At 50.3% G+C, this 22191-nt stretch overlaps 7 protein-coding genes across 7 annotated transcripts; 4 read left to right on the forward strand and 3 right to left on the reverse strand.

Annotated features, from left to right (window-relative positions):
* Nucleotides 1-126: 126 nt before the first annotated feature.
* Nucleotides 127-1389, reverse strand: LRP88_10969 (uncharacterized protein; the record flags this gene model as incomplete). The annotated part of the gene is made up of 1 exon (XM_083247414.1): nucleotides 127-1389. The coding sequence occupies one exon, from the start codon at nucleotides 1387-1389 to the stop codon at nucleotides 127-129; it is 1263 nt and encodes a 420-aa protein (XP_083096562.1).
* Nucleotides 1390-3715: 2326 nt separating this feature from the next.
* LRP88_10970 (uncharacterized protein) lies at nucleotides 3716-4854 on the forward strand (the record flags this gene model as incomplete). Its single annotated transcript, XM_083247415.1, has 2 exons — nucleotides 3716-3754; nucleotides 3808-4854. 2 exons carry the CDS (start codon nucleotides 3716-3718, stop codon nucleotides 4852-4854), a joined length of 1086 nt encoding a protein of 361 aa, XP_083096563.1.
* Nucleotides 4855-5394: 540 nt separating this feature from the next.
* On the forward strand, nucleotides 5395-6225 carry LRP88_10971 (tRNA(His) guanylyltransferase Thg1 family protein; the record flags this gene model as incomplete). Its single annotated transcript, XM_083247416.1, has 1 exon — nucleotides 5395-6225. One exon carries the CDS (start codon nucleotides 5395-5397, stop codon nucleotides 6223-6225), a length of 831 nt encoding a protein of 276 aa, XP_083096564.1.
* A 175-nt stretch (nucleotides 6226-6400) lies between these two features.
* On the reverse strand, nucleotides 6401-8156 carry LRP88_10972 (uncharacterized protein; the record flags this gene model as incomplete). Its single annotated transcript, XM_083247417.1, has 5 exons — nucleotides 6401-6782; nucleotides 6901-6981; nucleotides 7037-7862; nucleotides 7948-8018; nucleotides 8068-8156. The coding sequence occupies 5 exons, from the start codon at nucleotides 8154-8156 to the stop codon at nucleotides 6401-6403; spliced, it is 1449 nt and encodes a 482-aa protein (XP_083096565.1).
* Nucleotides 8157-8726: 570 nt separating this feature from the next.
* LRP88_10973 (arylsulfatase) lies at nucleotides 8727-10637 on the forward strand (the record flags this gene model as incomplete). The annotated part of the gene is made up of 3 exons (XM_083247418.1): nucleotides 8727-9171; nucleotides 9227-9493; nucleotides 9544-10637. 3 exons carry the CDS (start codon nucleotides 8727-8729, stop codon nucleotides 10635-10637), a joined length of 1806 nt encoding a protein of 601 aa, XP_083096566.1.
* Nucleotides 10638-12511: 1874 nt separating this feature from the next.
* LRP88_10974 (uncharacterized protein) lies at nucleotides 12512-13626 on the forward strand (the record flags this gene model as incomplete). Its single annotated transcript, XM_083247419.1, has 3 exons — nucleotides 12512-12562; nucleotides 12621-12893; nucleotides 13066-13626. 3 exons carry the CDS (start codon nucleotides 12512-12514, stop codon nucleotides 13624-13626), a joined length of 885 nt encoding a protein of 294 aa, XP_083096567.1.
* Nucleotides 13627-16897: 3271 nt separating this feature from the next.
* Nucleotides 16898-17890, reverse strand: LRP88_10975 (dihydroorotate dehydrogenase; the record flags this gene model as incomplete). The annotated part of the gene is made up of 1 exon (XM_083247420.1): nucleotides 16898-17890. The coding sequence occupies one exon, from the start codon at nucleotides 17888-17890 to the stop codon at nucleotides 16898-16900; it is 993 nt and encodes a 330-aa protein (XP_083096568.1).
* Nucleotides 17891-22191: the final 4301 nt, after the last annotated feature.

Raw genomic sequence — 22191 nt, forward strand, 5'->3', positions numbered from 1 at the left:
CTACCGACGTAACCAATCTACCTCCCTACCTAACTCACACAAACACCAAGCTTCCAAATCCATTGCACAATCGACCCCTCGACATATCCTTCATACAAAACAAATCAACAGTAGTATTCGTCAATATCAATCTAAAAATTCTTCGTCAATACCAATCCAAAACTTCTCCTTTGTATCCTCGGCATTCCATACCTCCGCAGAAACCATATCAACCATAGCCCTCCGGGTGGGCCGCCTTAACTTTGCCAACGGCTGCTGGATGAGCTCAATCCCCGTAACCTTGTCCTGCTCATCATCGTACACCTTGAGGCCAACAATGAAATGCCCGGCTCGGGGTGCGAGAAGATGCGTGGCGTGGCATTCCGGATCTCCAAAGTCGGCGTGACCACCAACAGGAGGCAGGCTGAAGGGAAAGAATATCCCGGTAATTACTGTTTGAGCCGGAATTATGTCGTCTTCTTCATCGTCGTCCGGCCGATCGTGGTAGATTCGTATCGAGATGCCCGCGAGCCAGCCGTCTTCGGGGAAAAACACTTGGTTTTCGAGGTCGAGGCCCATTCTTTTCTTGTACACAAAGCCACAGTTTCCAACTTTGATGGCCTTGAATTCGAAGTTCCTGGTCCATTCAACCACAATCTTGGGGTGTACAGAGTCCAAATCGCCGAACTTGCGCAGGAAAAGAAGCTCTCGGCAAGTCTTGTGATTGGGCTTGGGCCCTGTGTCGACTACCGCGTCGATCATGGTTTCGGGTATTGCCTCTTTTTCCTTGTTCTGGATGGCCATTTCCTCGTGGAAAGCCTTGACGAGTGGCGAACAGACTTGCCATATCCGCTTTCTGTTGATAAGGGCTGGACTCCTGTGCACACCATGACTGAACGAAGCCAAGTGAAGTGTCTTGTAGACCTCCTCCCAGTCCACGGGCGACTCAGAAATCTCGGGATAGGGCACGTCAAACATCCAAGGCATATCCCGAATCAGCCTGTCCCTCCAATTCTTGTTCTCCAAAGGGAGAAGAGCAGTCCTCCTCGATGCTCCTCTCCATTGACAGAAATCAGCCATGGTCATATGCTCCATGGTGAGCAAGACGAGCTCGGGAGGCAACTTGACGAATGGGTCATCTCTTAAACTTGGTAGACGTTTAACAACCCGAGTTTCCCTATTCATTTCGGGGGGTCGGTTCTGCAGCCTAGCGTACCACCTTCTGAGGGCCTGGTCTGTGGAGGGCGTGACCAGATAATGCCTCTCGCCTGGAACAAATTTCCAATATTTTCCCATGAACCTCTCAGCGCCGCCATAGTCCAAGGTCAGGCATCTTGAGGGGGCTGAGCTGGCAAACTTCTTGAATGCCTTGTAAACACACTCAAGGTCCAACTCTTGCGGTTCAAGCATCTTTTGAAATAGATACATGCATACAGCATGGACGGGAAACGCGACGGGAAAGTCTGTCTGATTGTTATACCTGGATTGAAATGTCAGCCAAATACCTCATAGAATAAGCAGCAACTTGAAGAGAGATGGTTCACTAACGCATATTGCTTTATTGTTCCCATATGTCGTATATCGTAAGCGTAGAGGCCATTGCCGAGATGACGAGCGCCTTCCATTAGGGCAATTCTATAATACGTCAGTCAAGGTCTTGCTAAGGTTAGAAATGGGTTACTAACCCTACGCCACCGAGGTTCTCAGTAAGAATACTTGTCTCTCTCAACCACCAGAGGGTTCTTACTGGGGAGGCGAGGAAGCTATAGGAGGCATTCAGATTGCCGTGGGTCACGCCCGGCCGACCCAAGGGTGGGTTGAAATAAGTGAGGGTGCCGCATAGCGCACAATAGACCTCTCCATAAATCATGAAAGGTTTGGCCTTGTGAGTTTTTGAGAACCAGAGGAGAAGTGGTTGATGAAGTGATGTTTGCAAGTCGTCAAAAGAAGGAATGACTTGGGAGAAAAGAGAATCATTTAGGCTACATGTAGCTTTTAAAGGCAGCAGAGCTGATGGGATGAGAATGCTAAGTATCAGTTTAACTTTCCATCAGCATTTGAATATCGCTTTCTCTGGACAGATACCGTTGATGCGCCTGTAGAGTTAAGAGCACTACCCAAATGATCTCAGTTTCGAAACCCACCTGCCTCCTTGTTTGCAGATGTACTTGGAAATTTAAATAAGTCTATCTTATTGAATAGTGGTATTCCCTTCTATCAACTGCTATCCGCTTTCAGGGTGAATAAGCTTAATGTTTTGACTTCCTTCCGACAGCAAGTGTGGCTTAACGCCGACATTTCGGCCGAAAGAAACGATGGGCCGTTGCCGGATGCACGAAAATACCGTAAGAGCATGTAAATTAACGGCCATACCTCTCCTGTTGCATGGACGAGTCCCTTGCTACGCATGAAAAAATGATAAAAACTCTTGGTTCGTTGATGCATGTGTTGCCACCATCGCGAGACACGATGTCATGTTGCAGGTGGTCACGTGACTACCTGTCGGTCTGCATGAAGCTGTTTACACTTGCAGCATCTCGTGTTGGATCGGCCCTGCATTTCTATTTCGCCTCTGAGTTATTACAGAATCTTCTAGTCGATCGATGTTTGGATGTCACCATCGTCATCAAGGGTTTGTGTGTCGGATTGCTCCAGGTTCCTCTTTACTCTAGTCATCCGAGTGCAAGATTGTTACGATAGATCAGTGAGTGCCCAACATCAATGATGCAGATGCCCAAGATTACTCAGCAAAGCATTCGAGACATGTCGCCGATCTCCACCATCTGCTTGGCCTTTTGAGCTGATAACGACCAGTCACGTGGTCCCCTTGTACTGTCCCTTTGTCACCTCTGATCTGCCTTTGTCTAAGACTCGACAGTAAAGACTAACCAATCATGAGAAAACAAGCATTTGGGTAAGGTTCCTTGCAGGGCTTGGCAAGCCATCGCTATTAAGACTTGGCGGCTTGGGATATTCCAAGTGCGCGATACAAGTCTAGGGTGAGAGCTGAGTGACACAGTTGGCTCTTCCATATTATCACAAATAATGATTCCAACTTGACATAAAGGAATGTAATTGATCTATGAGCATTCACAGCGATTTCTACCAAATTCACAGTCTAATCTTTCAGCACCCTACACTCAGCCCGTCCATTGAAAATCCTAATGTTCTTTGTAATTTGATATGCAGATCAGGGTCTAATCTTCACAGTCCAACCCACGCTACTACTACGTAATTACAACATGGATAAGGTAATTAACTACAATCATATAACCCCCCTCGTCGTCGGAGAATACATGGCAGCATCAACCCAGTCGTCATGAAACAATCCTCCCCCTTCAATTGGCCCCAATCTCTCGTTTTTCATCTTGACGCCTTTGCCGCTAGCTCGGTGGAATCCCGAGGCACCCCGGAAACACGATCAACTTATACCCGACCAATCAGGGGGGACCAGGTTCTGACACGTCATCGCAATTTTGTAGATCACCGTCTCAAAACTGGGAAAGTTTGCCGTGACGTCATGGTGGTGGTGCAAGTCCATGCACTAAAGTTCGCGTTGCCGACCAACGATGCTGATCGAGCGACTTGCGGTGTGCAACCATCGTGCACGATACCGTACCCATCATGACTTCTATATACCCGATGCCGCTGCTCTCCCGAGAGTTGACGTCGATCGTGTCGCCAGACATCCGACTCCTTCTACAGACGACAAGACGATAGCGGTCACACTGCCGCGATGAACCACGCCAACATGATCGAGGACAAACACCTCAAGGTATCTTTGCACGCTCGCATCTACCTTTGACCTCCTGCTAAGGTTTGCACCAGAAAACCTACATCATAGCCGTGCTGTGTTCCACCCTCGTCGGTACATTCACCTCATCCATCGGCCTCTGGGACCGCGTCAAGGAGCGCCGCAAGCAGAACCACCGCGACACGACCCAAGACGAAGAGATCAAGAAGCTCAAGGAGCAGGTCGAAAAGTCGGAGAAAAAGGCCAAGGAAAAGGACCAGGCGCTGGAGAAGGAGAAGGAGACGGATGAGGTCAGCGCTTCGCTCAAGAAGTCGAGCGCCCTCATCAGCCGGGAATTCGAGGACGGATACGAACGACTCGGTCGGAAATTCGCCATCGGAGACGTGGTTACCGAGAATAAGCTGCAGGCACAGGTTATTGCTCTACAGCAAACCGTCATCAACGTCCTGCAAGATGCCGTATACCACGGTCGGCGACTTGACCGCGTCGACATGCAACACCTTATCGCTGCCTCCAACGCCGCACGAGACGGATCCCTCGGAGCTCTTCGAGAGCAGCGACAGCGTCTATTGATGGCTACTGAGAAGCCAAGGCCAGCACTGGCTCCACCGCCGAAGCCGCTGCCTCCGCAAAAGGCACTCCCTGCTCCCGCTCGCAGCCGCGCATCAAGCATCGCCCGGTCCGAACACCCCCGATCCGAACCCGTCCGGTCCGAGCCCGATCCTCTATATTGCATATATAGCATTGATCTACAGTGCGATAAGAATATGCGCATGGCCTCGACTTTTGCCCCTGGAGGCATCTGTCAATGTCCAGCCTGTGGGATCAAACTCGGTGTTGAAGCCGACGACATCTGGGCCATCCGAAAACCAACTACAAGGTGGATCACGATCGACGGTTATGAGCGAGAGGTCGATGAAGATCTCGAGTTCATCGTCAACCAACGATTCGTGATCAAGTGCCATACCCCAGAAGGGGACTTTGCCTGCGTTCTCTGCACCAAGTTCCGCGACGGAGACGTTCTCTGCGCGAGTGCGGATGCACTGATCAACCACGTGGGCCGATCTCATAGCATTGATGAGTTAGAATGGGAGCCTGACTTTCGCATGAGGGCTTTGTAAGCGGTGCATTTTCTGGGCGGAATCTTTGAAGCGGCATATCCCTTTGGGCGGACCTTGTGAAGCGTGCGAACATTTCTTTGGGTGGCATCTTGCATTTGGGGTTTGGGAAAATTGCATAGTCGGATCTTTGATAGAGACTATAGATGATACACGGTAGCATTCATGAATGATGACAACTCTTTTGATGTTTGCTTTTGATCAGTCGCGTCTTAGCCTCATGAGCTCCTGGGGACTTCATTGGATGTCTTTCCCCAAGACAACGTTCCCCTGACATTCTGATCGGCTAAGAGATTAAGCTTAACAACGCATACCAATAAGACTAGTTGCATCTGGAGCCATCTCTTGGCGCCTCTGGGCAGGCTGCGGGATGGGGTCTGGACTAAGGTGGGCTGAGACAGCTGAACAGCCCACTTGGCGGTGACTAACATTGGGCACAGCCCGGGGTGAGTCAGACAACCACCGTTAGAAAAGAGCCGTGTATATAGCTGAGCTTTAGGAGCCTGCTTTCTCTTTTGTTTAACAAAAAGAGCAACCGTCAAAATGGAGAACCAGCTCCCATCCAAATCGTTGGCTTCACGCATGAAGGAGTACGAAGCAACAACGGAGATTCACCTTAATCCATCCAAGCCTGCCATCCTCCGACTCGACGGCCACTCTTTTTCCAAATTCACAGCGTCATTTGCGAAACCCTTCGATGAGCGGCTACACACCGCCATGGTCAAGACGTGTGCTGATCTACTTGGCGCATATTCATCAGCCAGTTTGGCGTACACGCAGTCAGATGAGATCACCATTGTGTTCCCAGATGGCGTCGGTAGCCAGTTCAATGGCCGTGTTACAAAGATTGCCTCGCTAGCTTCTGGACGTTGCTCTGTTCATTTTTACTCGCACCTCGTGGACGCACTGGTTGAGACACCAGAACCACCCGTCAAGGGCTTTTCCCCACTCCCTTTTCCTCATTTCGAGAACCAGACACTTCCTCACTTCGATGGTCGCCTATTCAACGTCCTAAACGTTGAAGAGTGCCTGAGCAATGTCATATGGCGATGCCGCGGCGACGCCATCCGGAACAGCGTATCAGGCTTTGCAAGGAGTCTTTTCACGACAGAGGAGCTACACGGAAAGAACAAAGATGACATGCTCGAGATGGTCAAGAAGAAGGGCTTTCCGTATGAACAATCTGTACCAAAATGGGCTCTAGAGGGGTCCATGGTGAAGAGGACTCTTGTCAAGATGGCAGCGGTAGATCAGAAAACCGGCGAAACAGTCGAGGTAGTGCGGACAAGGACAAGGTGTGAGGATAGAGGAATAACAGAGTTCTCGGACGAGAACTTGGCTCTGGTAAGGGATAAATACTGGCCTAAGACATGATGATAAGGGCAGGCCTCTGTATCGTACTGGCCGCCAAATGAGATGCTGAGGCAGGGATGGCTGGTTGATAGAGAACTACATTATTTGGTTATAATTTTGGCCGCTGCCGTCAGATGAGGCTTGCATCTATTAGCTACCTTAACTTGCCGCCTAGGTACGCGCTTCTCAGTAAATCTTAGGCCTCACTGTGATGCACACTAGCACCCTTAGCATCTCCTCCATGCAGCACTACATCCTTGACATCCGGGTCAAGCACCTCGACCCGAGTCTGCTTAAACTTCCGAAGCGGCACCTTCATCTCAAAGAGCTTGTCCACCTCCTCCAGAGTGCGATCCTTCATCTCGGGGACAAACAAGAAAGCAACAACCGTCATGACGAAGCAGATCGAACCGTAAATGAATCCAACCTTGCCGCCTAGACCTACATAGTCGCTGTTAAGCAGATAGGGTAGAGTGAAAGATGTGACAAAAGTAGTGAGGATGGAGATGCTACAGGCGATCAGGCTGGTCTTTTCTTTGACGCGGGCTGAGGTGACTTCGCCCAAGACAACGTAGGATCTGACAGGTTAGCCTGGCTAAGATACAAGAGGGTTCAACTTACAGAGGACCCCATGAAACGCAGTACATGGCGCTGAACAGACACATAGACGCCACCATCATCTGTCTGGCAGCATACGTGGGATCAGGAACTGTGGATACAATGGCGACGATGTATAGGAATGCGCCCATCAAGAAGCCTCCCGTCAGCAGAATAGGCCTGGAATATTGTCAGTGAGCACGCTGTAGCGTTTAATCAGGATAAGTTGACCCACCGCCGTCCAAAGCTGTCAACAACAAACCAGGTGCCAGCAGTGCCAATAACACCGGCTACATTAGCCAAGACAGTAAACAGGAAGGCCTGTTTAACAAATCCGTTTTGCTGGTAGAAAATGGCAGAGTACTGATTGACGAATGCCTGGCCAGTAATCTGCTGTCCAAACATGGCGATTATGGCAATAATTGTTCGGAGCCTGTTGTGGCTGTCAAACACTTCGCTCCAACTACCCTTGCTAGCATTGGCCTGGTCTGCTTGGATCTCGGCCATCTCAACTCTGATGTCGTTCTCTGTCAATTTGCCTCGCAGACGTTGGAGGGACTCGAATGCCTCGTCGGGACGGTCTTTTGATAGAAGCCAGCGAGGTGATTCGGGGATGAATGGCAAGAGAGCGAGCAGGATAACCGGCACGACAAACTGAAGACCGACAGGGATGCGCCAAGATGCATCGCTTGGAATGCCCTTGGTCCCCAAATTGACGAGCGAAGCAACCGTCTGCCCAAAGATGATGACCATCTGGATAGTCGAGTTCATCAATCCGCGAAGCTCTTTGGGGGAGCACTCTGCCTGGTAAATAGGGACAACAACGATGCAGAATCCCGTCATAGCAAAGTTGACGACTCTCCCAACCGTGAACTGAGCCGCTGAAAAAGCTGCTGTTTGTAGAGTAACGCCTACGAGCGAGATGCACGCGAGAATGAAGATGGCCATCTTTCTTCCCCAGCGCTCAGAGACTGAACCACAGGTGATGGCTCCGACGAGCTTGCCGAAGAAGGGAGTCGACGTCATGATAGATGAGAGATAACTCGGCAACGCGTAGAGGTCTTTGTCGTCGTTGTATTTTCCGAATCTCTTGGCAAAAGCTGGCGCTGTTAGATGGAGTCTCCAAACAAGAGGGAGGTGACTCACGCTGCATGGCCTGGACGCCTGCAAAGTTGCCAACATCAAAGCCAAAGTTGAAGGCACACAGAGCCATGTAACTAGGACACTGTTAATGCGGGTGTGCCAGAGAAGTTGATCAATACTGACATGGTGATGAATGCAATCATCGGGGTAAAATAGAGGAACCGCTCTCTCAGGGAGAGACTTGGCCCTTCTGTTACAGCACTGGGAGCCATGGTGTTGGATCGTTTGTAGAAGAGTCGATTTGGGGCACTCTTGATGGCGACAGGATATGGAGTTGGCTTGTGATCCGAAAACCTTTGAGTCCTGGCCTCGTTTAAGTATTCAATGCCACAGGGCCATTCTCTGCGTGCGTAAAATCCGGGGTCTGGAGACGAGCTGAGCCATCTGGGGTAAGGGGAAAGCGATTCACCCACCGCCTGAGTAATGGAGGAATGAACAGGTCGTAGCCCGTGAGCTGCGCTCTATGCACGTCTGCATGGTCTCCCCAGGATCGCGAATTGACGCTTGAGTGCGCGTTTCCGGAGCCAGGATGCGCTCTCCCGGCACTAATGTGCGCTCTTCCGCCGAGGGAGTCCGCTCAGCCGCTATTATGTGCGCTCTTCCGAAGACCGAGTTCCGCTACTCCACAGAAACCATCATCTTTCGTCTTATGCCTCAGTATCTCGTTTATAATTGGACCAAGGCCCTTCCAGGACCCTCGGTTCTGGTTGAATACAAAGGAGCCATGGGGACCACCTCGTCACCATGTTCTCCTGCCTAGCATGACACCATCCCGATCCAAAATGGCGAACACACGTCCCAACTTTCTCGTCATTGTCGCCGACGACCTCGGCTTCAGCGACTGTGGATGCTTTGGATCCGAGATCCAGACTCCCAACATCGACGCCCTGGCAGCAGAAGCCAACGGTATCCGCTTCACAAACTATCATGTAGCGGCGGCTTGCTCTCCCACGCGTTCAATGCTGATGACCGGCACGGATCATCACATTGCGGGATTGGGAGAACTTGCAGAGTTTACGCGGAGCTCTGTTGCCCATCAGGGACAGCCGGGACATGAGGGGTACCTGAATGAGCGTGTAGTTGCTCTTCCCGAGCTCCTTAAGGATGGCGGCTATCACACGATGATGGCTGGAAAGTGGCATCTCGGATTGAAGCCCCAGCATCATCCGATTGCTCGCGGGTTTGTTCGCTCCTTTGCCCTGCTCCCAGGCTGTGCGAATCATTATGGTATGCCACCATCGCATCATTAGCCTGTCTAGAGCGACTAACCTCGTGTTCCAAGGTTACGAGCCCCAGTATGAAGATCCCGACAACGAGCCGCACAAATTCTTCGAGACGGCCACCCGAGCGCTGCATGTCGAGGACAACAAGTTTGTTGAGAAGTTGCCAGACGACTTCTACTCCTCAGATGCCTATGGCAACAAGATAATTGAATACCTCTCATCGCGAACCGAAGAAGAGAAGCAAAAGCCATTCTTTGCATACCTGCCATTCTCTGCGCCCCATTGGCCTCTTCAGGCTCCAAAGGAGATAGCCAACAAGTACAAGGGTAAGGGGTCTGCCAGGACTCAGGGAAATACGGTGGCTAACTATGGGTAGGCCAATATTCGGACGGACCGCAGGCTTTGAGACTCAAGCGCCTCCAGCGATTAAAGGACATGGGTCTCGTAGACCAAGACGTCCAACCTCATCCCGTGGTTCAGTGCCCAGGCGAACCCGGCCAGTGGGAAGACATGCCCAAAGATGTGCAGGAGAAATCAGCCCGTGCAATGGAAGTCTACGCTGGCATGGTCGATCGAATGGACTGGAATATCGGTAGAGTTCTTGAGTACCTGAGATCGACCGGAGAGTATGATAACACCTTCATTCTCTTCATGTCTGACAACGGAGCTGAGGGCGCCTCGTACGAGGCTCTGCCAATCCTCGGAGACGACATTGTCGCTCACATCGCCAAGTATTACAACAACGAATTAGATAACATTGGTCGAGGCGATTCTTTTGTGTGGTACGGCTCCCAGTGGGCACAGGCTGCCACCGCTCCATCTCGGCTGTTCAAACAGTACTCTACCGAGGGAGGCTGCCGAGTGCCACTGGTGATCCGCCCCCCACCTAAACGATCAGACACAGCTTCAGCCGTCACCAACGCCTACTGCACAGTCATGGACATTGTTCCCACATTCCTCGAGCTCGCTGGCCTGAAACACCCGGGCACGAGCTACAAAGGGAGGGTGATTGCACCGCTTCGAGGCAAGAGCTGGCAGCATTTCATTTCAGCCCTTGAGTCGAAAGCCCCCAGCTCTACCGACGAGGACTTTATGATTCACGGGGAAGAATACGTGACGGGCTTTGAGATCAGCGGGTCAGGCGCCTTAAGAAAAGGCCACTACAAACTGGTCTTTGTCCCAGCTCCCCGAGGACCCCAAAAGTGGGAACTCTTCAATGTCAAGGAGGACCCAGGCGAGACCAAGGACTTGAGGGAAGCGGAGCCAGAGCGGTTCGATGAGATGATGAAACTCTGGGAGGAGTACAAGAAGGATGTGGGTGTGATTGGTGTGGCGGGAGAGTACCCTGAGGCTATCCTCGGCAGAACGGTTCCCATTAAGGATGAGTTTGATGATCCATATGGATGGATCAAGTTTATGGGGAAGCCGGATAGGGTACCTGCGCATCTGAAACATGTTGTACCAGTGTAGAAAAAACTCGGATAATAGTAACCTTCTTTGGAGATAACTATAAGTACCTACCCGCCTCACATTTCAAGAGATAGACTCACTGATCAGCGACATCCATGTGAAGCCCGTGAGTAACCCAAGGCCTATCCCACCTTGGATGCCGGTTACAAGTGGCCATGCACTTAGACGCTGTCATTTCTCTTGGCTAGGATTGTCTGTTTAGTCCATTCCATCGAGCGGTCACGTGGCATCGCGTCGGTCCATGGGCGGGGGATCTTGTCTTCTCCGTCGGCTATCGGCTTCAACTTAACATTCTTTAACTCAGCCAGGAACTTGACGTTCTCTCACATCCGGCTTTCCACAAAGTTCAAGTATAGGAAATAAAGCAACAGAGTTTGACAGCCTTTGATGGTATGGATCTCTTCAATTCTCCGCGCCCGCAATTAGGTGAGCCCAACCTGAGCCCCAACACCAAGACTCTGATGGTTGATACTAGCAGCTTGCATAATATGTCGCTCTCGAAAGGTATTACCCCCATATCTATCTCCAGGTCAGCCATTGAATGCTCTTTAGGTCAAGTGTGATAAAGCTCCTTCCGGGTGTGCAAGATGTCGCCGAGTAGGCGTTCAGTGTCCGGGCTACGAATCACAGGGGGCTGAAAGGGCCTCGGAAGAAATTGACAGGATTTATAGACGCGCTGGCCTGGAGCGAAGAAAGGCGGGCTCCTGCGAGGAGTGTCGCACCGCTAAAGCAAAATGTTCCCAGACCAAGCCTGATTGCCGAAGATGTCAGACGAAGGGGCTGGCTTGCACGTATTTGGGTCCCAGGTCAAGACTGGAGCAAGAAGCTTCGGATGTCACAGTATCTCCGAAAGTTCTGCCATCGGGGGTAGTGTCAAGAGATAATGACTGGCAAGTACAGTCCCACTCCCATCTTTGGACCTGACTAATGGGCTACAGGCTCCATCAGTCGACTCTTCCTGATAAACTCCATCTTAAGACAGTCGCCGAATCCTACTTTACCCACGTCCATCCTCTCCGAAACCTTGGATTTATTCACAAACCCTCGTTCATGAAGGCCATCGACCAGGATACGACTGTGGCTGAATATGGCGAGGCTGTGGTGTACCTTGTTTGTGCACTTGGAGCACGATACATGCAAGTCTCTCGAAACTGCTCCCTTGTACTGGCTAACAGACTTGACTAGGACGGCTCCAAAGGCTCACGGAAATCTCTCTATGTCGGATGTACCAGGAATTCAATGGGGGCGACGAGCTAGGCATCTCGTTCGATGTCTCACATGTAGCCCCTCGACGAGGAACTTAATGGTGTGCTTAACTACCTTTCTACATCAGGTGGCTCAAGACTAACTATGAGCTAGGCTATGGTGCTATACGCTGAATACGGGCTTAGAATCGGCGATAATGCGTTTGTGTACATGCTTGTTGGAAGCTGCACTCGCATGAGCCGTCTATTACGACTCGACACTGAAGATCCCCAAGGGGAGTCAAATCCCCTCTCACCGCATCAGTTGACAAAAAGAGAGTCAATAAGAAGACTCATGTGGTCTTGCTATATCCTCGACTCGTTTGTGGGCGCCGGCGTCGACGGAAACCTAAGCTGGGCCGCAAACGTGCCACCTCTGCCCCTTGTTTGTTCAGAAAAGGACTTTCTGTATCAAGAAAAGTCAAGTCCAGTATATGCCGAGGTCGACAAATGGGTACCTATGCTCCGTACCACTAGTTTGGGGGGCAATATCTGCAGAGTCATCTACTTCAGGACCCAGGTTCTCCGGCAAGACCGACAAAAACCCACCGCTTGCGGCAAGTGTGCTAACGAGAAGGCATCTAGGCACATACGTAATTACGACATACAAGATACCTCACAGCTAGCCCCATGCGACGAAAGCTCAAATTTTCTACAGCTCTTGAGTCTGCTTGCAACTTGGTATGAGAAACTACCTGACTTTCTGGTCTTCAACGACATCAACATCTACATTCACAAGGAGCAACACACCCTTGGGCCATACTTCTTCCTTCACCTTGCCTATCATGCATGCGTGTTTGATCTTACAAGAGTTACGCTCCCCGGCTATAGCTTCCCCCTCTCTGCTGCGTTCTTCCAGGTTTCCGAGGAGTTCACTCTCAAGTATCGTCACGAGGCTTGGTACCATGCTTGCTGCGTCTCAAAGCTGCTAGAAACGGGGCTGAAGTGCGGCACTGAAACCTTGGATGATCATTTCACATCAACTGCGGCGTTTGAGTCCACGAAGATTCAAGTCATATATCTTACTACTATGGCAAACGGGTCTCCGAGACTCTACAGCGAATGCATGACCAACATAAACACCAATCTCAGAGTCCTCACCGTAGCCCATCCCTATCCAGACATGCCCAACGTATATGTCAGTTACTCCTTCCACGTCGATTTGTAGTAACTAATTCTCCCAGTTATCAGCACTCGTCCCGTTTTTGCATCGGTTCGGGTTCTCAGATATCGCGATGTACTGGCAGCCCTTCCAGAATACCGTCCTGATCGCCCCGTCGCAATCAGCAGAAGACAGCTCCGAAGTAGTTGGTCCTGTGGAGACGGCGTTCCTCAACCAGATCGCAACGTTTCGTCTCGCCCGTCGAGAAATCACAGACGAAGAGAGGAGAACAGGCACATGCACACCCTGGAGTTTCTCATCAGCTCCGCCTAGTCCTCGACCCGAACGACCCAGACTCGCACAAACTCTGGGACCTCCCTCACAGCCGTTTGAAGAATCAGGTCTTCACATGCTCGCGCTTGCTGGCCAGTCTCAGAGCGAGGCTGTGGCAAGCCAACTGCTTCCCATCATGATGCCTGAACCTGTGTCAACCACGGATGCAACGCAGGGACTGCCTCTGGACCAAGAGCAGTATTTCCGCATGGCAGAGGAGATCAGCGACTACATGACGTGGGATATTGCTCTAGCTTCTCAGTTTGACTTTCCGATAGAAGACTTCTTAACTCCAGAGAATATGGAATGAGTCGGCCATTGAATGCGGGAACCCCTGCAGTCGGAATTGGACAGATCGGTTACCGCTTTTTCACTTAGTAGGGTACGTTCACGTCAATATTTGATACAGACCCATCGGTTTGAGTAAATTTTGAATGCCGCAACAACCCAAGCAATGGCGATTTAAAGCCTTTCTACTTGGGGGCAAACATGCTGGCTGGGTCATGTGAGTAGCCATCTCGGCACAGGTAGCTCGGGCCCTTACCGAAGGTCACGCAACTAGGGTTTATCACTTCGTGTCCCCTTGCATCCTAAGGTGGCTGCCTCGTCTCTGATGCGGGCTGTAGGTTGATTTTTATTGTGATTTGCCACTCATGCGGCAAGGCAAACTCGTACGAAGATGCCTTGTTGTGTTGAAGCATAGCCCCCAAGGCTCTAGCAAGGCACAACGCGCAGTAGATAAGCAAGCCACCTCCTCTCGAATGAAGATTTTTGCAAGCTGAGTCCCTGATTAAGATGTATTTTCATCAAAACAGCGAATCCAACAATCAACAACTACTTCAAGTAAACTCGACATGTCCAGCACGGAACCAGCGGGTGCCGTCAAGTTCTCCCCTGCGAGCAAGAGGGCAGGTATACATGCTCTTAGGGCGATCAATACCCTACGAGCCTTTCGCCGGATTCAAGAGCCGTGCGACAGACTAATGGAGGAGGTGAGGCCGTTTCTCCGTCTTGCTTTGAGATATTGCCACCCATCTCAACTGCAATTCTGACACGGAAATAGGTCAACATGATTCGAAATTCCATGGAGCTCGTCTTCCGGAAAGGTCCCTTGGAGAAGGCCCTAGAGCAATCGCTGTTGGAGGCCATTGATTTACAAGTCACTGCAATTGCTCAAGACTTGGGCAATCTTCTGAGGAGTCGCACAGACCTTTTGAAACCCGATATACGAGGATCTATCCTAGTAAAGAAATGCATTCAGCATATTCGAGGGAGGGCTCTGGCCGTACTAGAGAACTTGGACCGCCTTCGTTACATACGTTTCCAGCAGTCATCACTACTACCAATTTGCCAACAGTACGTTAGCATATCCCCATACTTATCTTCTCACGTGAAGGTTGGGCGGAAGTGCTTATTTGCTAACACTAGTGATAGTGCATCCCATACTGGACGGTTAACCTTCGAACTATTGGAGGGCGATGAGGAAAGCAACGATGGCGCCATATGGTTGAGGACGTTGCCGACAAAGAGATTGTCGGACACACCTTGGCTCGATGATACTACGGGACCGCCCATTCATCTTAAAACGCTATCCGGTTGGCTACCGGCGCTCCCATACCTATCAGCGGGAGGAATGGACGTGAACCAGCACAACACCCCGAGCTACCCTTCTTGGCAAGACGGCAGCCAACATCACAGACTAGCCTTGAACAAAAAGCTCCTCCAGGCTGAGCACGGCAACTTACCCAGGGCCTGGAAGAGACGCCGTTTTCGGTTTAGGCGTGATCAGGCTAAAGCATTGTTTACAGTTTCCCAGTTGAAGTCGACGATTGCCCACCCGAAGAAACTGTTGATGGCCTGTCTGGGAAGCTCTCATACCTGATGCAGGTAATAAAATGGAAGTTGGACGGACAGGACTTTAATGAAAACACTGCCTTAATTTCAGCGGCAGAGCACAACGATTTCTAAGTCTTGAACGTACTCATGAAGGCTTTGGCAGCTTCACACCGTGGCGAGGGACACTCACGGACCATGCCCTCCCCTGTTGTCTCATACGCTGATAACTTCCCGTTGGACATCTTCCCCGTTCATCTCGTTGAACTTGACCAAGCCGCTGGTGATCAAATCACAAATCTGAACAAGAATCTTGTTCAGTGGATGGCAATAACTTGAAAGGCCACCTGAAACATCCTCCATACGGGACAGTGATCAGTACGCTCAAGGCCTACGAGGCTGCCTAGATTTCTACTGACGAAGGTTACAGAGTCCTCATCCACACTACCGGAGCTAGTCGATATCATCTTCCACACACTTGCTCCTACTTTTGAACCGCCTGTGCCCTCAGGCAAGACTCGGGTCAGATGGAAATGCGTAAGGTTGAACCCTGTTGTTGGGGCCTGTTGCTATGCTGACATGAACTTAAGAGCTGTGGCGATGATCTGTTTGAGGATTTTACCGAAACCAAGCCGGGCTCTTTGGATGCATTGAGAGCTCGCCTATCGGAAGAGCATGGAACACGCAGCTCCGGCCAGCAAAAAAGTGACTTCAACCCCCGATCGGTCTTCAGTTTACTAGAAACTGTTCTCACTTGGGTGAAACAGCTCACAACACTACTAAGGGAGAAGCGTCATCAACTGACCAATACTCCTCTACCAACTCTCAAGTCACAGGTTCCACAACCTGACTGCTCGCAGCCAGGCCAGGAGGTCCTGCACCTTCTCCTCTGTATTGACAAGGGAGAATCTCTTACCAGACTACACTAGGATCGTCTCTGCAGTGTTAACGGAGACAAAGACCTCTTTGCGTTCCTGAGAGTTTGTTACCACAAACATAGGAAGTTCACTTCCTGGTTCACCCTGCGGAGTGTGAAGAGTGTGTCATTGACTAGAGTATGTCTTATCGAATGCGATTCATTGATCAACACCAGCTTACTGTCATTCCCATAGTTCAAAGTAGATGCCAACTACTTCGCGGGAGTCCATGACCACAGCGTAGCTTGCTCGTCTCAGTGCATCTGTCTCCCTCCTGTTGAGAGAGTAGAGTCAAACGAGTATCGCTGCGCACCAGCACCCAAGGTTGAGCTGGGCTACTTTCCCGCCCTTGGCCCACGAGAACTACTACACTACTTTAAAAAGCCCCATGATTTCGAGATCCCCCAGCGCAGCTACTTGAATCGGATTCCGAAGCGGGTGTGTGGGCAGCTGCGGGCAGCACAGGACCAGGCCGAACTTGGTTGGGGGTTGCATTTCGAGGAGGGGTGGCACTGGAAGACCATCTACTTCATCATGGTTGCCCTAGTAGCTGTGCCAGCCATGGCATTTGGGATTGTTTGGTCGATTATCGAGGAAGATATCCAGAGTGCGTTTGCCATTTCCGGGGTCTGGATATCTTTGGGGCCCTTGATGCTGGGGTAAATGGCGATTCGAGATGTTTGACGTGGTGGAGGACCAAAACATGTTGGAAAGGTATCTAGATGTACACAATCTTTGGCGCAATGACGTTAGGAAAGAAGATAACTGGTCGGCAGGGGAATACTAGCAAGGCCAGGTCTTTTCGTCTCTACAAAACTGATGTATAACTGATCAAAGTTTCCAATTCCGGTCAATATCGCTTTCGATCCTCTCGAAAACCTTGACACCCTGCTTGCCCAAAGCAGTGCCTACAGCCACCGCGCTTGCACCGACCGCTCTCATCCTCCGAAAGCCATCACCATCACGAACCCCACCAACTCCAATGATGGCAATATGTTTCAATTCTTCGGTTTGATTAAGAAACCTCCGCAAGGTTGACACGTTTCCGAGAGCGAGAGCGTGTAACGGTGGACCAGCCATGCCACCGACACCAAGGTTTGGAAGCTGGGGCGTCAGGTTGTTTCCACCATCTTGTCCGAAGATTAGGCAAGATCCGAGAGTGTTTGTCGCAGTGATGAAGCTGATAGAAGACGCCGCCGGTACGAGCGTCTCAATCAAGGAGGTGAACTGGCCCTCGTATGTGTAAGGTGGTGTTTTGATTCCAATTGGAATTGAAGGGTTTTTGGGCAGTATGGAAAGATATTTCTCAAGAGCTGCGCTGTGATACGCAGGTGGTGGGGCCCCAGCGATGTTTGGGCAGCTCAGGTTGACTTCCATTGCCACAGGGAAAGACAAGACTTTCGAAGTGGACTCAAGCAGCTCATAGGAAGCGATAATATCTTCGGGTGAGCCCGTGACGCTTACAATGAAGGTCTTCTTCATCGTGGGAAGTCGGTCGCCAATTTCCTTGAGAAACTTGATGTATCCTTCCAAAGGGATTGGGCTGTACCCAAGACTGTTTAGACTGGCTGTTGCATTCTCTGTGTGGCCTGCGGGGGGAACTTGGTTCGAGGAAGTTCCCTCGTTTGGCTTTGCCGTAGCAGGGTCAAAGAAAAGATATCGATGGTTGGCATCCTGGTGGTCGAATCCTTTGATAAGAGACGTCCTTGTCGTGACAGCACCTGTTGATAGGCAAGCGGCCAGGGCAATGAGATCATCAAGGTCTGTAGCCCATGGCGTCGCTGAGTTTAGCAACGGAGGGTCGATAGTCAGACGAACAGGCATAGTTGCGGTGTTGGTGGATGATTGTTGAGGGTGAGGGGTTCACCGTGTTGCATTGCAGTCGAAGATAAAGGTCGTTGATAAGGTTGGGGGCAAGTCATACGTGCACCGCCGGCGGTGCAAATAAGATCACGTGATATATCGCACCGCCGGCGGTGCAAATAAGGGCAACGTGGCATTATTGAACGGGGATAACACCCTTCGAATAAGGCCCTCAATTTAATCATCAACAGCTTCTATCACCCCAATTCAATGACCAGTAGTTTCTGCATTATCAATTCTATCTACAATCTCCTTTCCCTGCTCCAATGGATCCAATTGCGGCTTCTCGCTCCTTCCCCGATGATGCCCTCCCCCCCGAGGGCGAATATCACAGCCGCGAGGACCTACGCACCGCGATCAATGCCTGGGCTGCGCCGCGAGGCTATGCCTTTGTGACTGGGAGATCAAGGAAGACTCCCAATGGAAGATGCGTAGTTATCTTTAACTGTGACCGTGGAGCAGGGCGCACTCCTGCCCCCAAGGACCCAAAGCAGCAACGGCGGCAGACTATAACGCGCCGTACGGGATGCCGCTTCTCTGTCATAGCAAAGGAGAGCCTCTGCGGCGGTATTTGGAGTCTGAGGCATCGTCCTGAGGCTGGCTTTGATAAGCATAATCATGAGCCAAGCTTCAGTCAAGTGGCACATCCAACGCTTCGTCAATTATCCCGGCAAGACGAATCAATAGTTCAACGACTTCACGGGGCCGGCGTTGAACCAAGGGAGATTAGGTCCTACCTACGCATCAATTCAGATACACTTGCTACACAGCAGGATATCTATAATTGCATTGCACGGGGCAAACGAGACCTTGCTCAAGGCCAAAGTAACATACGTGCCCTTGCCAATGAGCTCGAGAGCGAGGGCTTCTGGAGTCGTCTTCGTCTCGATAATGATAGTCGAGTTACGGCAGCAATATTTGCACATCCAAAGTCACTGGGGTACCTTCAATCTTATCCCGAGGTGCTTATAATGGACTGTACATATAAGACCAATAAGTATAAGATGCCTCTTCTCGAGATAGTTGCTGTGGATGCCTGTCAACGAACTTTCTGCGTTGCATTTGCATTCCTCAGTGGCGAGGAAGAAGACGACTATACCTGGGCCCTCACACATCTACGGAGCATATACGAGCTTCACAAGGTGGCTCTTCCATCTGTGATACTCACAGATCGCTGCCTAGCTTGTATGAATGCAATTGCTTCTCATTCATGCTTCCCTAAGTCAATCTCGCTATTATGCTTATGGCATATCAATAAGGCTGTCCTGAGTTATTGTATGCCTGCATTCACTCAAGATAAAAGCAACCCTAAGGGGCTCGAGGAGTGGAATGAGTTCTTTGCCCTCTGGCATAAGCTTGTTGCCTCAGCAACAGAGGATATCTACGACGAGAACCTCAAAAAGCTTAAGGAGCTCTATATCCCGAAGCATATCAATGAGGTGGGCTACCTTATCCAGACCTGGCTGGATCCCTATAAGGAGCGATTTGTCAAGGCGTGGGTTGACCAATACCTCCACTTTGAGCAATATGTTACATCTCGTTGCGAGGGTATTCATAAGCTTGTTAAATCACACCTGAAGACCTCGCAAGCTGACCTCTTTGGGGCCTGGAGGATCCTTAAGCTTGTGCTATCAAATCAGCTTGCCGAACTCGAGGCACTTCAGGCCAGGCAGCACACAAGCACGCCTCTTCGGCTATCAGGGGTATTATATAGCCATATCCGTGGCTGGATCTCACATGAAGCCTTACATAAGGTTGACTCTCAGCGGGAACGACTATTAGAAGCATATCCCGCGTGTACAGGCGTATTCACGAGGACTCTTGGTCTGCCTTGTGCTCATACCCTTCAGCTATTGCTAGTGCGAAATGAGCCCCTTCAACTACACCATTTCCACACACATTGGCACCTCCAGCGCTCAGGGATCCCCCAGCTTCTCATCGAGCCTCATAAGTTATTTGATCGCCTAGCGGCTAATTCAACGCTGCCGGCAACGAGCACACAGCGTGAGCTCAGTACATTTGAGCTCGTTGGGAGGGCATCACAGCCAAGGGCACAACCAAAGTGTTCGAGATGTCATGAGCTTGGCCATAAGATGACCTCAAAGGCTTGCCCCTTGCGCTACGAGGATCTATCAACGGCTCCACTGGCGGCTCCAGTCCAGACTTCTACGACCACGCAGATAATAACGCATATATCTTCTCGCTCTGTGACCCGCTCCTTATCCCCGTTATCCCCATCAGGCGCCTCTATTATATCCGAGACCATTACAACAACACATGTATCAACACACACAACAACTCGGGTATTATCTCCCCCGGCAGCTATGCTAATAGCTGCCCCAGCCGCGCCTGCATTGCGAGCTGATGATCCTCGTGCTATCTTCCAACGATATAAGGAAGCACGAGAGGCCTGGTATGCTACGTTGCCTCGGGGAATGGTTAAGACCAACCAGCAATTTAGGAAGGCTATGAAGCTGCCTATACGTTACTCTAAAGCTGAGTATAACTGGTGCCTTGACTATAAGCAAATGGGGAGGCATTGCAGGGAGGGAAATGGCATTAGAGACTGGACTAAGGAGGAGATGATGAGTTATCTTGATTGGGATAAGGCTGAGACTGAGCGGGTTGAATCTAATGTAGAGAAAGAGATAGCACAGCGGCCCTTTATACAGCGGCGAGGGATGCAGCATATCTGGGATGCTGCTGAAAGGGATCGTGAATTACAGGAGGATTGGTATGGAGGCGGGAACCCCCCCCATTAATATTTGCAAAATTAATACGAGACATAATTAGTATATACTATTTGAAAGAGAAAGAAAAGGCGAATCTCCGAGCATATCATATATAACCCAATGGCTTATTTTGGTTGAGTTGTGGGTGAGTTAAATAAGTGTGTATTATGGGCCTAGTAGCCTTTAATTATCTAGGGAATAAAATAACTACCCCTACAGAAATCACTGCCTTCCTTGCCAATACCACTGCACATAGCCATTCTGATTGATATCCGCAATGTGAATCCCTGCATTCTCTAATGCTATGACGGTTAGCTGATAGGTAGTCATCCCCACCGCCGGCGAGGGCCAAACCGTGCCTGGGATAATTACGGGCTGATTCCGATATACCTGATCTCTGGCCTGAAGGGTATGTGTGCTCCAATGGGGGTTAATATCAGGGTTAACCCTCTGTTGTTGTTGCTGCAGCTGCTGATTCTAATACGCAATATGCCACTCTCCCTTAACCTGATATCCCCATGGGCGTGATAGCACAGCGATAGGAGCGCCTTGAGGAGGATACTGAGTATTCTGGGCTCTCATAAGGGCTTAGGGATTCCGGGCATACAGAGCATTGGATGTGGTAGGGTCATTCGGCAATGTATGCTGAGCCCACTAATAATGCATCTGCAGAGGCTGGGCTCCTGGATGAGGATTATTGGGACGTTGCTCTTGCTACTAGTTACCAGCAATGACATGCAAAGTAGCTGGGATATTTGCATTTATTGGATATACTGCCCTGGCCGGTGTTGATGTATTATTAACGAAGATAGGGAAGTCCTGAGGGTTCTGACCTTGGTTTTGATTCTGGTTATTTATCTTCGCGGTGTTGTTTGAGAGAGGATGAAAGCCTTCTTCAGTAAGAAAAAGCCTGCTTTATATATTAGAAGCATTGAAGTGATTCACTTCAGAACCGTGCTGTTCAGTTGTGCAAGTGAAGGCATCACATATTGTTCACAGCCCAAGGCAGATTGGCGCGTGGTTAATAGATTACGTTGTATCCTGAATATCTGTATACATAGAAGGCCTCTTAATCTCTTTAATTGCACGAATAGATGCTCTCTCAATAGATGAGGGAGGGATATCTCTTGATCACACACACATAAGTCGGTCTTACATAACAGATCTTATTTGCACCGCCGGCGGTGCGATATATCACGTGATCTTATTTGCACCGCCGGCGGTGCACGTATGACTTGCCAAGGTTGGGCGGTTAGTTATGTAATCTTGGTGGTGGGACTGGAATGGCGATAACCTCGGCACCACCAAGTGCGCTGATCTCCGACTGAACAACGTACGTACCTACAATTGAACGTAACGCGTTTTCGGAGCTTGAAAGTGTTCCGATGGTTGTTGAAAGGAAAAGCCGGCAAAGAAGAGCGGATGGTCAATAGAGGTCTACGGGACAGCATATCACAACCCGAGAGAAAAAATGAAGAAATCGGAATGAAGTCGGATTGAGAAAAATAAATATTTGTCCATTTTGTGCAT

This window comes from Fusarium phalaenopsidis, assembly GCF_050370095.1.
Source record: "Fusarium phalaenopsidis strain FUZ10S chromosome Unknown contig_32306, whole genome shotgun sequence".
In the NCBI taxonomy this organism is placed as follows: domain Eukaryota; kingdom Fungi; phylum Ascomycota; class Sordariomycetes; order Hypocreales; family Nectriaceae; genus Fusarium; species Fusarium phalaenopsidis.